Source organism: Lepidochelys kempii, chromosome 5 (genome assembly GCF_965140265.1).
Source record: "Lepidochelys kempii isolate rLepKem1 chromosome 5, rLepKem1.hap2, whole genome shotgun sequence".
Taxonomy (NCBI): domain Eukaryota; kingdom Metazoa; phylum Chordata; order Testudines; family Cheloniidae; genus Lepidochelys; species Lepidochelys kempii.
In genome coordinates, this window is record NC_133260.1 from 5,273,119 (window position 1) to 5,294,482 (window position 21,364).

General features: G+C 41.7%; 1 protein-coding gene across 3 annotated transcripts in view; it reads left to right on the forward strand.

Annotated features, from left to right (window-relative positions):
* DCAF12 (DDB1 and CUL4 associated factor 12) overlaps positions 1 to 21,364 on the forward strand; it is a 47,633-nt gene that overhangs the window by 11,010 nt on the left and 15,259 nt on the right. For 2 of the 3 annotated variants that reach the window (XM_073343386.1, XM_073343387.1), the window contains 5 exons: positions 5,215 to 5,421; positions 6,962 to 7,022; positions 14,132 to 14,325; positions 15,371 to 15,436; positions 19,042 to 19,204. In XM_073343386.1, coding sequence (XP_073199487.1) covers positions 5,215 to 5,421; positions 6,962 to 7,022; positions 14,132 to 14,325; positions 15,371 to 15,436; positions 19,042 to 19,204 — 691 coding nt within the window. The remainder of the gene's footprint in view (positions 1 to 5,214; positions 5,422 to 6,961; positions 7,023 to 14,131; positions 14,326 to 15,370; positions 15,437 to 19,041; positions 19,205 to 21,364) is intronic. The other variant, XM_073343388.1, reaches the window with a different exon arrangement.

Genomic DNA, 21,364 nt, shown 5'->3' on the forward strand with positions numbered 1-21,364 from the left:
GCTCGTTTAAAGTTGCGCAATGCTCCCTTATAACGTTGTTTGGCAGCCGCCTGCTTTGTCCACTGCTTGCAGAAAGAGCAGCCCGTTGGAGCCAGCTGGTGGGGGCTTGGAACCAGGGTGGACCAGCAGCCCCCATCAGGTCCCCGCTCCCCAAAGTTCCCTCCAGCATGCTATCAGTTGCCAGACAGTTCAGCTGTCCTTCCCCCAGTGCTCCTGCCCTCTGCCTTGGAGCTGCTCCCCGGAGCCTTCTGCTTACTGTGCAGGGTGGGGGGGAGTAAAAGGGGGAAGCTAAAGTCAGGGTGTCCCCCCCACACACACACACCCTGCTCCTGTACTGTACCTTATTTCCATAGAGCGGGGATGGCGAGGGCATGACAGGGCTCAGAACAGAGGGATCTTGCTGGCAGCTGCTGTCTCAACTTGCTGATCTACTTAAAAAGGCAGTGTACTTAGAGTGGGGTCAGCGTACTTCAAGGGGCAATGCATGTCTCTCTCTCTCTCTGCCATGCTGTCTCCCCTCCCTCCATTCGTGCTGCCTTGTAGAGTGTGAGGCTACATTAACAACAATGTGTTAACCCTTGAGGGCTCAGCCGAGTGCTAGTTCATCATTCAGCCGCAAGGCATTCCCTGGGAAATATCCCCCCCTCTGACTTCACCACCTCAACCAAGCTTCACAATCATCATTGCTGTGTACAGTATTAAATTGTTTCAAACTTATACTCTGTGTGTGTGTATGTATAAAATAAAGTAGTCCTTTGGTGAAAAAATTTCTCTGGAACCTAACCCCCGCATGTACATTAATTCTTATGTGGAAATTGGATTCGCTGAACATGGTCTTGTTTAAAGTTGCATTATTCAGGAACATAACTACCATGTTAAGCGAGGAGTTACTGTATAATGTGCTTATTTGTCACACAAGGAAAGATGCGATCAGTCAGTATTCATGCACAAACCTGGTAATGTATAAATTTAAGTTTGTGCCCACTTATGGCGTTTGTAGAAAGTACATTAACTAGAGGATCACACATCTTATTGGGTGTATAGCTCAGCCTGCATAAGCAATCAGAGACGTACACTAAATGAGCTCTCTGTGGTTTGTAGTCAGTGGAAATCAGACTTCCTCATTTTTCAGTTTTCATCAGAATCAGTACTTTTGCCTGTTGATGCATACAGCATTCCCTAGAATTTTGGAATTTATCAGATGGAGTGTTCTAAATGTACAGTATCATGTTACAGACCAAGAAATGCCATTGAGTTGACTGTAGGACATTTTTGGTTACAAAAGATCAAATGGGGCATGCAAGTCATGTGGTTATGTGTAACATACTGATGAGTTTGGCTTTCTTCCTTGTTGTTTCTGAAAAGACTGGTAAAGAACCAAAATGGAACTGACGGAAGAACTTGCAAACTGATTTAAGTAGTTTATTAAAAGAGGAAGGATGGATTGTGTGGTAAAAGCACTGGCCTGTGTCTCTGGAGATTTGGGTTCAACTTCTGTCTCTGCCAAAGGCTTAACTGTGTGACCTTCAAGCAACTCACTTAATTGCTGTCTGCCTCAATTCTCCCACTGCAAAGTGGAGATAATTCCTTTGTATGGTCTAGTTTGATTGTAAGCTCTGTGCGGCAGGAACTCTCCCCCAAGTGCAGATATATCACCTAGTATAACGGGGCCTTGATTGCTGCTAGGGCTTGTAGGTGCTACTGTAATACAAATTCTAAAGAACGCATAAAGTTAGTAATCGAAGAAGGTACAATAGGATGGGGTCAAATGTAGCCATAGCTAGAGCACTGCAAATCTGCAGATATCCACGGACCACGTTTGTGGATCACTGATCAAATGTGGATAGAAATTTTGTATCTGTGCAGGGCTTTAGCCCTAGTATCCATAAGCTAAAGGGGTGTGGCTGTGGCAACTGTAAATCCCAGCATTCCATGTTTGCATTGACCCAGGCATTCTCTTCTTGATCCTTGAGCAGCCTATACCTCTAATTCAGAGATGAGGAATCATAGAAGCTAGAGATGGGAAAGGTCTGTTGGGTCATCCAGTCTGTTTCTGTGCCAGTGCAAGATTGTTCCCCACTGGACAGCTTGAGTCTGCTCCATTTGATACAAATCAGGGTGTGATCCTCTGGTTCCTGGTAGTTGTCAAAGCATTCTTTTGTCCGGTTAAAGCTTGGATGCCATGTTACTGCATACTGACAATTGATATAAATCACTCTTTGCTGCTAGTTAATAAGTTTATGGAAGAAGTTAAAGAATAAAGAAACAAATCTATATAACTAACCTTTCAGGTATAGGCAGCTATCCAGTGCTGAGCATGTCAGCATAAGCTTGCCCCATGAGTTGTGGTTTTTGAGCCCCAGACCAGGATGAAAGTTCCACCCAAAGGTGAGTTACTGAGGGAGGGGTTCTCATCCTCGCTTAAGATGTGGAGGTAAGAAGGGAAAACCACTAGGGTTGTATAGTGTAGCCATTCCAGAACTTTCTTAACCATCGTAGAGACCAGACTGCTATAGACACTTGGAAGAGCATTTGCATCCATACTTTTATTTTCAGTCACACTGATGTTCTGGGTGTGTTTGGGACGTTTAGCAAATGATGGGGAATAGGGCATTTCTGACTTACAGTTTAGATGCCATAATGTGCTGGGTTTAAAAAACAAATACTGAATTTAAAGCAACCAAACATTTCGTACTTCTGAATGCATGAATCAGTAACAGGATCACGGGTTCTGCCTTCCTGCTTCTTGCACTGTTGGACAGCAGGGCATCTGTCTGATTGGCTATGTTAAAGCCAGTTCAGAGACACGTTTAGTCTCCTGTTAATACCTTCCAGTCCTACATTTCTATGATTCTGTGATTCTTACTAGATCATGAGCAAATGTAGTGAAACCAGAAAGACCTGTAGGCACTTGATAGTGCGAATAGAAAATCGGCCACCGCTTCCCCTTTTTCACACCTGCTCCCCCATAATGGTCTTGGTTACCGTGCTAAACTCAAGGTATTCTGGTTGCTTTATTCTTTGACTTAATTATTTTTAGATCATCCAGAAATGTGTTAGGGACTGTTTCTGTGAGGTGCCTACCTCTAAGAGCTTATAGTCTATGGTTTAGGTACAAATCCTTAACACAGCTAAATATCTTTTTGTTATAATTGCAGTGGAATTTAAGAAAACAGTGATATGTCGTAGAAGTAAGGGATTTCATCTGCAATATGTTGGGGAGGGAGAAAGAGAACCGGAAACATAGAACGGGACTGACAGAACAGACTGGCACAGAAGGAGGGTAGTGTACTGTCATAGGCTCATAGCATGAGCAACAAATTGAAACTTAAAACATGTTAGTTTGGTTGCTTGCTGTAGGCGAATGCTGTTAAGCATGGAAGACCAAAAAAATTAAAGCAGAAGGATTGGGTGTCCATGAACGTTGACATTGTTTCTCCAAGTCCTTTTATATGTGTGGGCTAGTTTCTCAGCCCTCTTGTAGATATTTGGTGGGGCCCTAATGGTTTTGCATTAGTGTCGGTTTTTTAGACGTTCACCTACAGTGTCAAATGCCTGCCCCGGGTGCCCAATGCTGCTTGTATGGTATATTGATGTGATGCATGTGGCATATTCAGATTCCACAGAATCAAAGGTTTTATATTTTTTAAAGATGTTTCTAACACACAGGTGTGAAGAAAACCTTCCAAAAATTAACCAGGTGTAACTAATGCAACGCTGTTTTCCTGAGTCTGCAGGCATTCTGACTCAGTTACTCTGAGTGGAGTGAACTGCACTGTCTCACATTAATCCCACTAGAGTGCCTCAAAGCACTTGCACATGGTTTTGCACTACTTATTTAATTGCTGATGGGTGAAATAAAGAAGAGGATAGGAACTGGGAGTTCCTGCTGGAAGAAAGTAGGACACGAATGAGGGGGGGGAGACCATACTTTGGGGAAAGGGAAGAAATAGTCATAGTCCTAGGGAGAGTGGTGCTGAATGGGACCGTAAATACGGAACAAGTTGCAATGTTCAGATATTCTGTAAAGGCTGTATTCTACTCTGATTTCTGTGCAAAATTCCCATTGGTAACAGTGGGACCTCCATTGTGTATTGAAAGTAGTATGCAGTCCTAGACTCTCCTATCGTAAATAAAGATGGATTTCATCCCTCTCCACAGAATGAGTTGGACTTCTCTGGCTTACGTAGATGTGTGGGATAGCAACTGTAAGATCTACAATTATATTAAATGTTTTGGGTTTAACTCAATGTTTATCATTTGATGCTTATTAGGGAATGGAAAAGAATTACTAGTTTTCTAGGCAACTGACAAAGAAATGATATGTAAATATAAACTTTATTCTAAGCACCAGAAATTGTTGTGTTGACCCCATTATAGAAGTGTCTGGCAAAGTGATAATTTCAGAACGTTTTTCTGTTCTTTTTCCATTTTGTTAATTCAGCTTCTTAAAAGCCTTTGATACTAAGGGTATGTTAAAAGAAATGCTACAAGTGTGATGAAAAGGGACAGTTAACTTAGCCTGAGCCCTGCAAGCCCAAGGGGCTGTTGAATTGCAGTGTAGATCATAGAATCATAGAATATCAGGGTTGGAAGGGACCTCAGGAGGTCATCTAGTCCAACCCCCTGCTCAAAGCAGGACCAATCCCCAATTTTTGCCCCAGATCCCAAATGGCCCCCTCAAGGATTGAACTCACAACCCTGGGTTTAGCAGGCCAATGCTCAAACCACTGAGCTATCCCTCCTGGGTTTGAGGGTCCCAGAGCTCAGGCTGCAGCCCAAGCCTGAAAGTCTACTCTGCAAATCAACAGCCCTTTAGCCCGAGCCAGCTGGCATATGGGCCAGGTGCAGGTGTCTAATTGCAGTGTAGACATACCCTAAGTGTCCTATGTTTGGATTTAAAGAAACAGTCAACTTAACACTATTGTCTTGAGTGTTAGACTTCTGTTCTTACAGGTAAGACTTAAGAAGTTACCTTAAAATCAGATGCTAAAAAGTTAACTCTGTCCCTTTTAATCACACTTGTAGCATTTCTTTGAACATACATTTTTGTGGCTTAGCTTTGAATTTAAGCACCATTATGAGAACTGACAATGTCATAACTCGGATCAAGAGTGGATCAAGTGACCTGCCATTTTGTTTCTCTTCAAACTTATGATGTGAATTTGGTTCAATGGCTCTGTCTCTACAACTTCATGTACATCTGTCTTTCAGCTGTTTGTGGTAGATGTCCAGACGGGTCAAATTACGAAGATTCCTATTCTGAAAGACCGAGAACCTGATATGGTAAACCAGCAGGGCTGTGGCATTCATGCAATTGAGCTGAACCCTTCAAGGACACTCTTGGCTACAGGAGGAGACAATCCAAACAGCCTTGCGATTTATCGTCTGCCTACACTTGATCCTGTCTGTGTGGGAGACGTAAGTTAACATATTTGGGCAAGGTACAGAGTCACTCAGTAGGTATTACAGTGAAGTGTCCAAGGTCAGAAATCTCACTTCGTGTAGAATTTAAGTGTCACGGTGAATGCACTGGAGATATGGACACACATCCCTGTTTAATATGGTCTGTGCACATCTTTAAAAATCTTCCTTTTAGTCTGGAAGAGTGAACAGGCAAACCGTGCAAGGGACGAGTCTACTCTGCTGATCCTGGGGTTTGATTCTATCCTTAATAAGCAATCTTCTCGCAAAGGCTTCACTGTGGAAAGAGCTTCTTAGTAAGCCACATCCCCCAACAGACCCATTTTGGAGACTACAAGTGTTACCCTTCAGTTAGAAATTAGCAACATCCTAAATTGCTAACGGAAAACTGAAATTTCACACACAGTAAACTGAGGCATAAACCAGGCTGTTTAGCATAAAAACTATGTTGTGAGATGATACTGTCGGGGGGCGTCAATGAGTTCTTCCCTAAGCCAGTGAGACTTGCACATGGATTCTGAGGACAGAATTGGGCTCTGTGGGTTAGTGCTAACTCTGTAGCTCTTGCCTGCATATGATGTAAACTGTACCATGCTCCATTAAATAAATAAATTAATTAAATAAATAAATCTTATGACCTTTTAGAAAAGTTTCTTAAAAAACAAAGCTAAAGGGAGTGTCTTTTTGAGAGCTTTGTTCTTGGGCAGGACCTTTACGAGCATCAATGAGTCACAGCAGCTGAGGTCATGATGTCTGTGACAGCTGTTTTAGGGTGATAACCAACTGCAGAGCAGCTTTACTTCTCAGGTTTCTAGGACGTCCCTTGCTATTCAGTTGCATAGTACTGTGACTCAACCTCTCTTACGCAGAATTACTCCCACTGAAGTCAAAAGAGTGTCAGGCCCACAGGTCTGTGAACAGACTACAGGGGCAGCCCTTGAGTTATCTAGCTTTACTACATGGGTAATTATTGTGTGTGGAACACCCATATTTCCAGCCTGACCTATTTTTCCAGAGCTGCAGTGTCATGGGTTGTAAATACATAACTATTTTTAATAGCTTCTTCGTATAAAATGTAGAACACAATTGATTACATCAATAGTAGTGATGTGTGTATGAGGAAAATACACAGGAAATGTGATTGTTTTTCAAAAGTAAGGGATGCACCTATCTAAGTGCAACATCTGATTCTTCAAACTTAAATTTTGGAACTGAATGAAGTTTAATCTTCATCAGGAGGCGTCTTTACTCACCACTGATGTTACAGGGCCACTGTCTATTTGAAATCTATTTCAAAAAGTAAGTTAAAAGTAGTTTAAGGTAATAAACTAAAATTTGCAAGTTTTGTGGTGTTGCCATCACAATTGTCTATTTTTTTTTTAAATAGGGCTTTCCTTTTGTTGCTGTACAAAAAACCAAACTCCCTGTTCAAGGTAAACTGTACGACTAGTTGCACATTTGCTAGCAGTTGGTATGTAACATAAACACCCTGATAAATCTGACAGGCTGATTTGTCTTCCCCCCCACCCCCCTTCAGGATGGACACAAAGACTGGATATTTTCTATTGCCTGGATCAGTGATACTATGGCTGTTTCTGGTAAGTTTATCTTTTAGAGAGTGAGTAAGCCTTTTAGAGAGTGGTTGTTTAATGTCTGTGTCTTAAGGAGAGACTGCAAAGTGCTACTGTTTAAGTACATGCTGTCTGATGAGGTGGTCAGAGTGTCAGGGAGATGGTATTTGATGGAGGAACAGTGAAGCCCAATTTTTTTTCATGCTTCCAGTTTAAACCTTGTGAAACAAAACCACAAGCTACACTTGAAATATAATCATGGTAGCACCAAGCTGTCTGATCTAGCTAGGAGCATCCTTTTTCTAATGCATTTTGTTTCTAGTGTGGATGGTACAGCATGGCTGTAGAACTGCTGTACTGGCCACACTACAAACAAAAAGCCTTATTAGAACATGGGCACCTCTAACCATGACAGCCCTGAATGGACGTGATTCAACCTGAAGTGTAGTTGGAGGCTAAAAGGTAGGGGGGTGTGTGTGTGTGTGTGTAATTGCATGTGGATGGTGTCTCAACCAGGTCTGTATCTAAACTCTTTAGAGACAGCAAATGTCTTTACATGCAATGAAATCATTAAATCGTGCTTTAAAAATAACCCCAGACCTCCACACCCATGTAGTTATACTGAGTGCCTTTAAATCCCACTAACCTAGTTCTTAGTGTGCATCGGGAAGAGAATGTATCCCACTCGCAAAATTTTCTGCATATCCGTGCTTATTGTAGACGTTGTCACTGGAAAACAAATAAAGTAAAGCAAATCTTGATTGTGGAGATGTGAAGTCTCCAGGAACATGTTCTCCAACACTGAACAATGTGGTGCAGTACTTGATTCCGCTCCTTTAGTAGGTAAGGTTTAATACAATTTAATAAATCTCTTTTGTAGTCATTAAATATTGGATACCATTCCTCTGTACGTAGAGAGGGAGATTTGGGCTTGACTGTGGGTGCAGCTCCACCCGAAACCACCTGCAGCCTCAGTGGTGCTTTTTAAAGCTGCTTATTTTCAATCTTTGGTCAACTCTGAACTGCGTTGGTCTTGCAGAGGGACTGGTCCTGCTTTCACACTTCTTTCTAGCTGATTATAGCTTTCCTTTACTATTGGTCTCAGCCTTCAATGAGCCTAGATTGCGGGGGAGGGAGAAGGGGAGAGGAGAGTGTTCACACAATGGGAAGTGTCTCAAGAAACACAAGCTAGTAAAGTTGGAGAAAAAAACAGATATTACTGAGAACGCTTGGTGGAGAGAGAGAAGGGAACAGCAGAGCAATAAGAAACCTAGTACATGATTGTTTTACCCATGATTGTTTTACCCACCCACGTAGCTTCATCGTTGTGCATTCAGGGGAAGAGAGCCTGTCACATCACTTACACCATGTGACGCTTCAGTTTGGCTCTTTGGCATGTGTCTCTGTAACACGCAGGTTCTGCTGTCTGGACATGTCACTAAGGCAACAAATCCGAGCATAAGTACTGTATTTAAAATTTTAGTCAGCTTGCCAAGTATGTTCTGGAGAGCTTGTTTACCTGTGGGTCCTGGTGCAGAAAATGCCAAGGACAAAACGATGCAGAAGGAGAATTAATAAACCCTACAAATATGAAACTAATCATATTTTGCCATTAAAGTCAAGAAGCAGAAATATTTGAAATAAAGTTGGGGGAGGAGTTACCACATGCCTCTATGTAGGTCAAAAAAATGAAGGCAAAATTTCACACCACCTTCTGGGAGGCAGGTTAAACATCTTTCCCTCTCAGCGAAAGGAGCTACTGGTCCCACGTCAGGTCAGGTTGCTAGCCACTTCCCCTAGTTTGGGATTAGAGGCCTGCCAGCCTCTGATGTCTCATGTGAAGACTCAGGGGAGGCCTTTTTGTATCCTGCTCCAGAGAGGGCTGGAAGGTTGACTTTCTGTGTCACTTGTTTTTGCTAATGTTTAGATAGATACAAGGATCAACCTCCACCCAAGTGTGTAGAGTGTCTTATTCAAGGAGTTCATAGACATAAAACTAAATCTCTTTTGACCTAAAGCAGCTTTGAAGGAAGAATAAGTCTCTCATTATAGGTGAACAATAGGCTCTTCCTTGGTAAGAGCTTCTGATAGGATGAATAATTCTCTAGATGATATTTATAAGCCTAGGGTGACAAATGGAATTCTCCCCTTAGCTTCAGGGCTAAACAGTTTAACAAGATACAGTGACATGTTTCTCTGTTTGCAGTAATAAAAAGAACAGCTTCTTTATAAAGCATATCAGGGTGTTTAGAAATTAATGGGGGTGCTATTGAATTTTAAATCTCCATAACAAGTAAGATTATGCTCCATTTAAAAGCCATGATCATAGAAATTAATTGAGTGGTAGAACACTTGTATCATAAAATGTTATTGGGAAGCCCTTCACTGTGATGGTCAGTAATGAGCATTAGTGGGAGCTGATGGGATTTATTTGACGGTAAAAGACAAAATATGTTAAGCCATTGATGTCATGCGAGGATACTGCCATGTCCAGATGACTCAGAATCCATTTTATGCTTTAAATATAAAAAAGGAAGTGTTAGGCTTCAATTTCAAGGCTACAATTTCAAGGGATACTGATCCTTACTTGCTCTTTTAAGCTTCAAAGGAGACACACATGAACAGAGGGCATAGAAATCACGAAAATACACTCCCTTCTGCTCCCCCAACTGTGATCTTTGACGTTTTTTTAAAAAAGGAAAATATCTGCAATTTCATAATACAAAAAATACTTAGTCAATTTTAACGATGGAATGTATTTTATTGTATTTACTTGTAAACTTAATTCCATGCAAACTCTGAAATTCCATACTTTGCAATTAATGCTGTTATGAATTTTCTTTAAAATTTACAGTGTCTTACACATGAACACTGTGCAGGAGTTATTATACATATTGTACAGGCAAAGAAGTGGAAGCACAGATGGAAGCGAGTTGTCCAAGGTCCAGAGGGATTGGGTCTCAGGGCTGGGAATAAGAACTCTGTTCCTTGCTTCCAGACCTGTACTCACTGTGCTCCTCTAGTGTCAGCTTGGACTAATTTAAATCAACTGTTTTAAATGATGATTTAAATTATCAAGTGGAAAGCCTGTATTTAAATCATCAGTTTTAATAAATTTTTCCATTTGTACTTGTTTTCTAAAGAAAGGTGCATTCTTACTGGTTGGCATAATCATTAAAACATGTTAATTTCCAAGTCAGTAGAGCCTTTATGCTAATTTGGTATATCTTTTTGCAACTTAGGAGGGTGCACTATAATGTAATACATTTATTTATGCAATTGTATAGCTGAATATTTTCAGATTTTTATTAATTGTACATTTTTACTATGTTAGAAATGGTGGATCATATATTGTCTATTTATTAGGTAATTAACTTCTTGATTTATGTCAAATTGCATTAGGATGATATCTGGAATTTAAACACAACAGCATATATAACTTTGTTTTGTTCCATAAAAATATCTTAAATGTTCTGGATACCTAAACTTCTCTTATCAAAACATGTTCCACATTTACAGCTAAAGAAACTGAGGGATTAACTATAGTCAGTGAATTAAACTGATTTCTTCAGGTCACCTTGAAAAATTTTCAAATTTCACTAAGTGAAAGTGACTGGAGCTTAAGTTTCTACTCACCTAAGTCTCTTGAACACGAGACAACAGTCTCTTAAATTATTTAAGCTGTCATTCAAACTTTTAAAATTAGTACATCTCATCCCTTGTTCTGATTCATAGACTGGAAGAGAGAGACAAGTTTTCCTGCTTTTTCACTTCCTGGTCAATTTCTCAATTTTGAATGAATTAGAATATTTTCTTCATTTGGACTTTCTGTGCCTGCAGAGGAGCTACTGCTGCTGAAAGCCAGTCTATAGCACTTCAACAAACTCTGGTGCTTAGCTAGTGACTTCTACCAGCTCAGTGGTGTGACTTTATTTAAAACATCAGCAAACAAGTACTGCTTTGAATGGTTCACCTCCCACTCTGACATTATTTTAGTTGTAGCCGTGTTGGTCCCAAGATATTAGAGAGACAAGGTAGATGAAGTAGTAGCTTTTATTGGACCAGCTTCTGTTGGAGAGAGAGAGAAACAAGCTTTCAAGCCACGCAGAGCTTGTCTCTCCCATGAATAGAAGTTGGTCTAATAAAAGATATTTCGTCCCTACCTTGTCTCTCATTATTGATGGATGATTATTAGATGCCCAAGTCACAGCAGTATCTTCTTCAGCATAAATAACTGAGCAACTTTTTCACCTATGGAGTTTGGCTGGTCCTGATCACAAACTCATCCATAAGCTTTTCTGGATGATGAAAAAAGTCTTTCTGATACAGGTGACTTACTGTGTGATGTAGCTGAGTTGCAGCACTGCCGGTGACACCAGCAGTTGACTCTGAAGTTGCAGACATTGCAGACGATGGACATCCATAACCTTTAATGTCTAAGCTGGACCCTAAAACCAAATGGTAAACACAAGTTACACTCTCACTGAGTGTTACTCAGCTACCTTAAAAAAAAATTAAAAAGGTTGTAAATGAAAGATTCCTCCTACTGCGGCTCTTTGTACCACTGTTGAAATTATATAATTTATTCTAAACCCAGTTTTGTAGGGAAAATTAATTAAATAGTAAGTTATTTCTAGCAATATACCAAACAGCTTGAAAAACTTTTTAAATATTAAAATTCATACATGCCGAATAAAACTTTTAAAAAGGAAATCTTCACCTAGGATGTTTGATTATATTGAGCAATTAAAATCATCTCTAAAGTCCAGCAATAATCGTAGAATCATAGAATATCAGGGTTGGAAGGGACCTCAGGAGGTCATCTAGTCCAACCCCCTGCTCAAAGCAGGACCAATCCCCAATTGTTGCCCCAGATCCCTAAATGGCCCCCTCAAGGATTGAACTCACAACCCTGGGTTTAGCAGGCCAATGCTCAAACCACTGAGCTATCCCTCCCCCCCAGTTAATAGTAAAAACACGTTAATAGTAAAAAGGTAATTGATAAATATTCCCACAACAAATTAACATACAGTTATGTTTTGAAATTCATCAGTAGTCCACCCAAAACACACATACATGGCAATAATCAGTCTTATCCTTTATTAGCATGGTAGACAGTCCGTAAGAATGGTGTCAAAATCAGTTTACTGCCCAGCTGATCCATATTCAGACATGTCCATATCACTTTCAGTCATTGCCTTTTGAGGAGCATTTTTCATAAGGTTTCATTCTAACAATCAGGCCTTGCATCTCTTCCTTGCATTGTTTACATTTGGCATGTGTTCCTTTTTTACCCAGAGGTACAGGAATTTATTGAAAAATATTCCTATACGGAGTCTGTTTTACAGCCTGCCGCCATGGCAGTTTTTCTCCAGTTCCCAGATGTTGAAATCAGTGCTACAGGCTGCACTCTGAAGAATGTTGTCCCTTCTTCCCACGGTGTCTTGCTTTGACGCCATTGTTGCTCCTTTCTGGTTGTGTACTCTCGTCCTCCTTCCTTGTTACATAACTCCCTTCCCCTCTCCTCCCCCTGCATTGCCCTCAGAAATACAAAACAACAACAAACTAAGATTTCTGCTTGAGTAACCCACACGCCTTTTGTACTGCAGTATTTTATTTGTTTAGAAGCTGAGGGAAGCAGTCGAGAAATTAATGAATTTCTGTTTGCTTGTAGTGCAAGGAGACAGGGCAAGGAGACAGGACAAGGCCATTTACTTGATGTGCCAAGAAGGCAAGGGCGTGGTAGTTAGTGGGCAGATCAGGGTTTTTCCAAGAGCTGGAGAGAAAGTTTCCATGGTGGGTGGAGTCATAGATATTCATAATTTGAGAACTCAGCCAATCTTACCTCAGATAGGGGAGAAGCTGTAAAATAGGAATATGGCACCACCCTGATGAGCTCAGGCGATGATCATGTTGAGATATCTGATGGTGTCTCCTGGAGCCCTAGGCTGGGTCCCAACACCTGTGATGACTTTGCCACTCTCTGGCACCGAGTGGCACAGCCCCTGTGTCACACACAGGATCAAACTCCTAATACAGTATATGATTTATTGTGCCCTATTTATAAAGCTTGACCTCAAAAGTTAGGTGTTTTTTCCCTGATTCTTTTTCTGTACAGGAAAGCAGCATTTAACTGCAATTTTTTGATAGAGGTTCATGGATTCAGCACTTTTTTTAAAATGTTTTAAGAGATTGTAATAAATTTAGGCCTTAACATATTTTGTATTAAATTCAGACTTCATTTTAAGCAGGTTAGTTTTTTAAAAGAAAAACTTGATATAATTTAAATAAAATTTTTTTACAAAATGGATTTTTTTGTAATTTAAAAAAAACCTGATTTTATCCACTCTTGTCTAGTGTCATCAGAGACCATAGGAAGGATGCTCTTGCTGACTGGTGTCTGCAGACCCAATAGAGAGAAATAAAATAGTTGCTCGTCTGAAGATTCTGCTTGCTCAGTCTCTTGCCATCTGAGTTCCTGGACACGTTCAGGGCTGTCTAAACACACAAGATGCACTGGTTTAACCAAAATTAGTTTAAAAACAGGTTTAGTCAAACAGTGGCTTGCATTGTTTTAAACACTTATGTTTGTTTAAAACTGATGTTTGTTTAGTTTGCACCTGTAAATACACTGCAAGTTAAACCAATGAAAGCCAAGTTTAAACCTACTTGAGTGTTCATCCAGGGTTTTTCCACTGGTTTAATTAACCCAATTTGAAAATGCACCTTTAGTTAAACCAGTGCAACTACGTAGGCTAGACCTTGCTGTTCCAGTCACCTCTAAGTGGCTGCTAGTTGTGTGTGTTCTCTGAAGATGATAGCTCCAGTTTGATGCTCCTGTTTACTGCTCGTAGATCTCAGAATAGCTCGATTGACTTAGGTGCTTTAAAATGTATGTAGCCATTGGCAAGTTTTAATGAGCCCAATTATCTGTCTAAATTTGAATGCTTTCAAATATCATACTTTTATTAGTCTTTATTAATACTTACGGACCAACAATGTGTTCAGCTAGATTAAACTAACAGCACTTTATTGTTCCCTTGTTAGGGCCACGTCTTATTTGCTTGACTGAAGTTCCATCTTCAACAGGGAGATTTTGTGTGCCTAACACATGCTGCTATGTCCTTTCTATTCAGGTTCCCGGGATGGCTCGATGGGTCTCTGGGAGGTGACAGAGGATGTGCTGACTAAAAGCGATGCCAGGCACAACCTCTCTCGAGTCCCTGTCTATGCTCACATAACACACAGGGCACTGAAAGATATCCCCAAGGAGAACACCAATCCAGATAACTGTAAAGTCCGAGCACTGGCATTCAACAATAAGAACAAGGTCAGTAAGATAGAAACAGGGAACCTGAGGAGTGAAAAATTGCAACCTTTCAGTTTGTAAAATTGGATACAAAATTCGACTGGAATCACTTTAGTAAATTAACAGCAAACCTGCATTTGCGTTATGTTTTGCTTGCTGATTCTTTTGTCTTCCCCTTCTCTGATACTGTTCTTTGTCTGCTTCTTTTGTCTCCGCCATTAACAAACAGATAGGGACTGGAGCAAACATAAAATTTACTTCTGGAAGGAAGAGTTTTCCTGTGGGTTTTCTGATTTTAAGCTCTTTGGCCTATGGAATGTGTCTATACAATAAATACAATAGGCAAAATACTAGACCAGTTTGGACCATGCTCACTGGTGGTAATCCTTTCCCCACTCTTAACTGGTGTATAAATTCCCTCACCATGTGCCTGTCAGTAGTGTTGTTATTGATCAGTGCATGTCTGCCAGTGGCCAGCTAATGAGCATTCAACTGATTTGACTCCGAAGATATAACATTAGACAACTCAACATTTTTTGTTGGCAGAGCTTGTTTTTGGTATTTGTCAAACTGTAAAAATGTGAAACTGGATCTTGCAAACTAATTGATACCAATTGTTAGGGAGGAGGAGATGGCTTCTAAAAGACTCTCTCTGTGATGCAGCAGTTTTTGTGAAAATGCATACATGCAATCTTACTTAATATTTATTGTCCCATATTGCTTTAGGTGCTGGTGCTGAGAATTGCTAATGCTAACTTGTAGTGCATTTACTAAGGGTTGGTCACTTGATCGAACAAAGTTCTTACATTGGCTAAGCTACCGTTTGGTTGTAGGCTTTCCAGTTCACTTCTGGTCCTTCCCCACTGTACCTTTTGTGCTCTTGTGTTCCACTGAAATCAACGTGCAGTTAAGACTTATCTTGTACAAATTCATCAACAGTTCCAGGTAGCATTCATTTATATGTTCAACTCAAGTCACTAAAGTAGCCTTTAAACAGCTGCTTTTTATTGAAATTTATTTGTAAGGAGATGTATCATCTGGAAGCTAACTGTTTTTCTTCTCCTAGGAGCTAGGAGCTGTGTCCCTGGATGGGTACTTTCATCTTTGGAAAGCAGAGCACACGCTATCAAAGGTTGCCTCTCTCGTGTATTTATGCTAAATTTTAATAGTTAACCTATCAGTTAAGGCTGCTTCCTACTCTAAGTCAGTTTCCCTAGAATGTGTCTGAATAGACTCCAGCAGTGTCTGTAAGACACTTGCCCAAAACCTTGATTTAAAGGTTGAAAAGTTTCATAGCAGAGGCAAGGTTTATGAAGTTAGAGCACTGGACAGGTGACTACTTATTTCCTTTTGAGGGGGGGAAGCTCCTAATTTCTTACCAATCTTGGACAAATTAGGAGCTTTTACTTGTCTTGTTCTAATGTTAGTTATACTAAGGGTTTATCAATATGAGGAAGTTGCCCAGGCCTAAGTTAAACCAGATCTACATTTAAAACTTAAATGTTGTTTACGTTGTTGCTAATGTTGTTCAGGGAGGTGGTATTACCGTGCTGGCTGAACTCTTCTGCCGGTGTACACTGCATCTGCAATAAGGGGCTATGCCAAAATAGACTCTGTAGTGGAGGCATGGCGGTAAGATGTACTTTCAGACTGGTTTAGACTGGTGCAAACTGCTGTTGATGCTTGGTTTGGTTTAAACTAGGCGTACTTCAATTTAGGTTAAGTTAATAAGCAACAGATTTAAACAAAGTTGAAGCAAGAGTGTCTACACAGGGAATTGTACCAGTTTAACTAAGTCAGTTTAAAAACAGTCTTTAGCTAAACCAGTACAATTTCTACATGTAGGCAAGGTCTAAATGCCTGCCTCCCTCCCTTCCCCGCTCTCCAAGAGCTGCAATTCCAGCTTTTCTCCACTCAGTGGCATTACCTTCTCTCCTTGCCTCTCCCCTTCAAGTCTTTGCCCTATAGATCAAATAGTTACCTTCTTCCAGAAGAGTTTCCAAGTCCATGTTACTGCTTGAATCTAGTTCCCTCAAATACGAAACTGTAGAAAAACCTGAGTGTCTCTGGATTAAGTTTAGAAGTGTGTGCAACAAGAGTGATGTAGTGGTGGGAGTCTGCTATAGACCACCGGACCAGGGGGGATGAGGTAGATGAGGCTTTCTTCCAGCAGCTCACGGAAACTACTAGATCGCATGCCCTGATTCTCATGGGTGACTTTAATTTTCCTGATATCTGCTGGGAGAGCAATACAGCAGTGCATAGACAATCCAGGAAGTTTTTGGAAAGCGTAGGGGACAATTTCCTGGCGCAAGTGCTAGAGGAGCCAACTAGGGGGCGCGCTTTTCTTGACCTGCTGCTCACAAACCGGGTAGAATTAGTGGGGGAAGCAAAAGTGGATGGGAATCTGGGAGGCAGTGACCATGAGTTGGTTGAGTTCAGGATCCTGACGCAGGGAAGAAAGGTAAGCAGCAGGATACGGACCCTGGACTTCAGGAAAGCAGACTTCGACTCCCTCAGGAAACGGATGGCCAGGATCCCCTGGGGGACTAACTTGAAGGGGAAAGGAGTCCAGGAGAGCTGGCTGTATTTCAAGGAATCCCTGTTGAGGTTACAGGGACAAACCATCCCAATGAGTCGAAAGAATAGTAAATATGGCAGGCGACCAGCTTGGCTTAATGGTGAAATCCTAGCGGATCTTAAACATAAAAAAGAAGCTTACAAGAAGTGGAAGGTTGGACATATGACCAGGGAAGAGTATAAAAATATTGCTCGGGCATGTAGGAATGATACCAGGAGGGCCAAATCGCACCTGGAGCTGCAGCTAGCAAGAGATGTCAAGAGTAACAAGAAGGGTTTCTTCAGGTATGTTGGCAACAAGAAGAAAGCCAAGGAAAGTGTGGGCCCCTTACTGAATGAGGGAGGCAACCTAGTGACAGAGGATGTGGAAAAAGCTAATGTACTCAATGCTTTTTTTGCCTCTGTTTTCACTAACAAGGTCAGCTCCCAGACTGCTGCGCTGGGCATCACAAAATGGGGAAGAGATGGCCAGCCCTCTGTGGAGATAGAGGTGGTTAGGGACTATTTAGAAAAGCTGGACGTGCACAAGTCCATGGGGCCGGACGAGTTGCATCCGAGAGTGCTGAAGGAATTGGCGGCTGTGATTGCAGAGCCATTGGCCATTATCTTTGAAAACTCGTGGCGAACGGGGGAAGTCCCGGATGACTGGAAAAAGGCTAATGTAGTGCCAATCTTTAAAAAAGGGAAGAAGGAGGATCCTGGGAACTACAGGCCAGTCAGCCTCACCTCAGTCCCTGGAAAAATCATGGAGCAGGTCCTCAAAGAATCAATCCTGAAGCACTTGCATGAGAGGAAAGTGATCAGGAACAGCCAGCATAGATTCACCAAGGGAAGGTCATGCCTGACTAATCTAATCGCCTTTTATGATGAGATTACTGGTTCTGTGGATGAAGGGAAAGCAGTGGATGTATTGTTTCTTGACTTTAGCAAAGCTTTTGACACGGGCTCCCACAGTATTCTTGTCAGCAAGTTAAGGAAGTATGGGCTGGATGAATGCACTATAAGGTGGATAGAAAGCTGGCTAGATTGTCGGGCTCAACGGGTAGTGATCAATGGCTCCATGTCTAGTTGGCAGCCGGTATCAAGTGGAGTGCCCCAGGGGTCGGTCCTGGGGCCGGTTTTGTTCAATATCTTCATAAATGATCTGGAGGATGGTGTGGATTGCACTCTCAGCAAATTTGCGGATGATACTAAACTGGGAGGAGTGGTAGATACGCTGGAGGGGAGGGATAGGATACAGAAGGACCTAGACAAATTGGAGGATTGGGCCAAAAGAAATCTGATGAGGTTCAATAAGGATAAGTGCAGGGTCCTGCACTTAGGACGGAAGAACCCAATGCACCACTACAGACTAGGAGCCGAATAGCTAGGCAGCAGTTCTGCGGAAAAGGACCTGGGGGTGACAGTGGATGAGAAGCTGAATATGAGTCAGCAGTGTGCCCTTGTTGCCAAGAAAGCCAATGGCATTTTGGGATGTATAAGTAGGGGCATAGCGAGCAGATCGAGGGACGTGATCGTTCCCCTCTATTCGACATTGGTGAGGCCTCATCTGGAGTACTGTGTCCAGTTTTGGGTCGCACACTACAAGAAGGATGTGGATAACTTGGAGAGAGTCCAGCGAAGGGCAACAAAAATGATTAGGGGTCTGGAACACATGACTTATGAGGAGAGGCTGAGGGAGCTGGGATTGTTTAGTCTGCAGAAGAGAAGAATGAGGGGGGATTTGATAGCTGCTTTCAACTACCTGAAAGGGGGTTCCAGAGAGGATGGCTCTAGACTGTTCTCAATGGGTAGCAGATGACAGAACGAGGAGTAATGATCTCAAGTTGCAGTGGGGGAGGTTTAGATTGGATATTAGGAAAAACTTTTTCACTATGAGGGTGGTGAAACATTGGAATGCGTTACCTAGGGAGGTAGTAGAATCTCCTTCCTTAGAGGTTTTTAATGTCAGGCTTGACAAAGCCCTGGCTGGGATGATTTAACTGGGAATTGGTCCTGCTTCGAGCAGGGGGTTGGACTAGATGACCTTCTGGGGTCCCTTCCAACCCTGATATTCTATGAAATATGGCTTCAAGGATGTTTAGATTTTATTCAGTCACTTGCATCCCTCTTCCCCCACACATTTTTTAGTTAACTTCTCTCTCCATTTATTTCCAGCTACTTTCCACCAAGTTGCCCTACTGCAGGGAGAATGTGTGTCTGGCCTATGGTCAGGAGTGGTCAGTGTATGCAGTAGGATCTCAGGCACATGTCTCCTTTCTGGATCCAAGGCAACCTTCCCACAATGTTAAATCCGTCTGTTCCAGAGAACGAGGCAGTGGTAAGGAAACTTCAAAGTGAAGTATCAAATTGTTGATGTTTCCAAAAAGGTAACAGTCAGGGCTGCAATAAAATACAGTAGGCTAGTAAATATCAAGGCTTTTCCTGTGAACTTCCCAGATCAGTAGTAGTATATGTAAACTTAACCTTTGCACTAATACTCCCCACACAAAACAGATTAAAACAGTGTCTCTGAAGCCAGGCAATCACCTAGCTCTTTAATCAGATCTAATTAAAATTTCTCTCTTGTCACGCTTAAAGGGATGCTATCGCTTCAGAGTATATGTTGTAAACTACTTAATAATAATAATGCAGTAGATTACAAATATGATTTTCAGTAACTGTTGGTACTCTGTTTACTTCTTGCATTTGTGTGTGCTGGGAATGATAACTATTTAGTCACCTTCATGCCCTGTACTACATTACTGAGTTCCAACTCTGCAAGAGAATGTTTTTTTAGAATTTTAAAACCATGAAGGAAACATTTCTAGGGTTTAAAATTTTGTAAAATCTTGTTCTTACAAAATTTTAAATTGAGCCAAATGTAAATAGTCTAACTGTAAACTTCTGTACTGCTTTGGGTTATACACAGTGAACTTTAGGTACCCAGGTTTGAAAGTTAATGCCTAAATCTATATTCAGGCACCTGGATAAGCAGCCTTATTTTCAAAGTTGCTAAACATCTGTAGCACCAATTGATTTCAGTGGGTTTGTGGATGCCTAACACCTTTAAAAATGGGCCATTTTTATTGAGTTGAATCCTACACTAACTATGGGTTTAATTTTAAGCACCTGGGCTTGAAAATATTGGCCATCAGCTCTTTGCTGCTGAATGTTCCCCTTATGAACCAATTTGAAGTGCCATTTTCCAAAGGGTGCTCTAAAACATTCTCCTGATTAACTGGGAGAATCAGTGAGGTACTAATTATGTTGTTAGAGAAGGATTCAAAGTTTCCTTAAAAAGAAAAGGAGTACTTTTGGCACCTTAGACTAACCAATTTATTTGAGCATAAGCTTTCGTGAGCTACAGCTCACTTCATCGGATGCATACTGTGGAAAGTGTAGATCTTTTTATACACACACAGCATGAAAAAATACCTCCCCCCACCCCACTCTCCTGCTGGTAATAGCTTATCTAAAGTGATCACTCTCCTTACAATGTATATGATAATCAAGTTGGGCCATTTCCAGCACAAATCCAGGTTTTCTCTCCCCACCCCCAGCCCCCGCACAAACCCACTCTCCTGTTGGTAATAGCTCCTCCTGAAGGTCGAGACAGCAGACTGGACTTCTACATAGAGTGCTTCTGCCGACGTGCACAGGCTGAAATTGTGGAGAAGCAGCATCGCTTGCCCCATAACCTCAGCCGTGCGGAACACAATGCCATCCACAGCCTCAGAAACAACTCTGACATCATAATCAAAAAGGCTGACATAGGAGGTGCTGTTGTCATCATGAATAGGTTGGAATATGAACAAGAGACGGCTCGGCAGCTCTCCAACACCACTTTCTACAAGCCATTACCCTCTGATCCCACTGAGAGTTACCAAAAAGAGTTACGAGTAGTGATCAATGGCTCCATGTCTAGTTGGCAGCCGGTGTCAAGTGGAGTGCCCCAGGGGTCGGTCCTGGGGCCGGTTTTGTTCAATATCTTCATAAATGATCTGGAGGATGGTGTAGATTGCACTCTCAGCAAATTTGCGGATGATACTAAACTGGGAGAGGTGGTAGATATGCTGGAGGGCAGGGATAGGATACAGAGGGACCTAGACAAATTGGAGGATTGGGCCAAAAGAAATCTGATGAGGTTCAATAAGGATAAGTGCAGGGTCCTGCACTTAGGACGGAAGAACCCAATGCACAGCTACAGACTAGGGACCGAATGGCTAGGCAGCAGTTCTGCGGAAAAGGACCTAGGGGTGACAGTGGACGAGAAGCTGGATATGAGTCAGCAGTGTGCCCTTGTTGCCAAGAAAGCCAATGGCATTTTGGGATGTATAAGTAGGGGCATAGCGAGCAGATCAAGGGACGTGATCGTCCCCCTCTATTCGACATTGGTGAGGCCTCATCTGGAGTACTGTGTCCAGTTTTGGGCCCCACACTACAAGAAGGATGTGGATAAATTCGAAAGAGTCCAGCGAAGGGCAACAAAAATGATTAG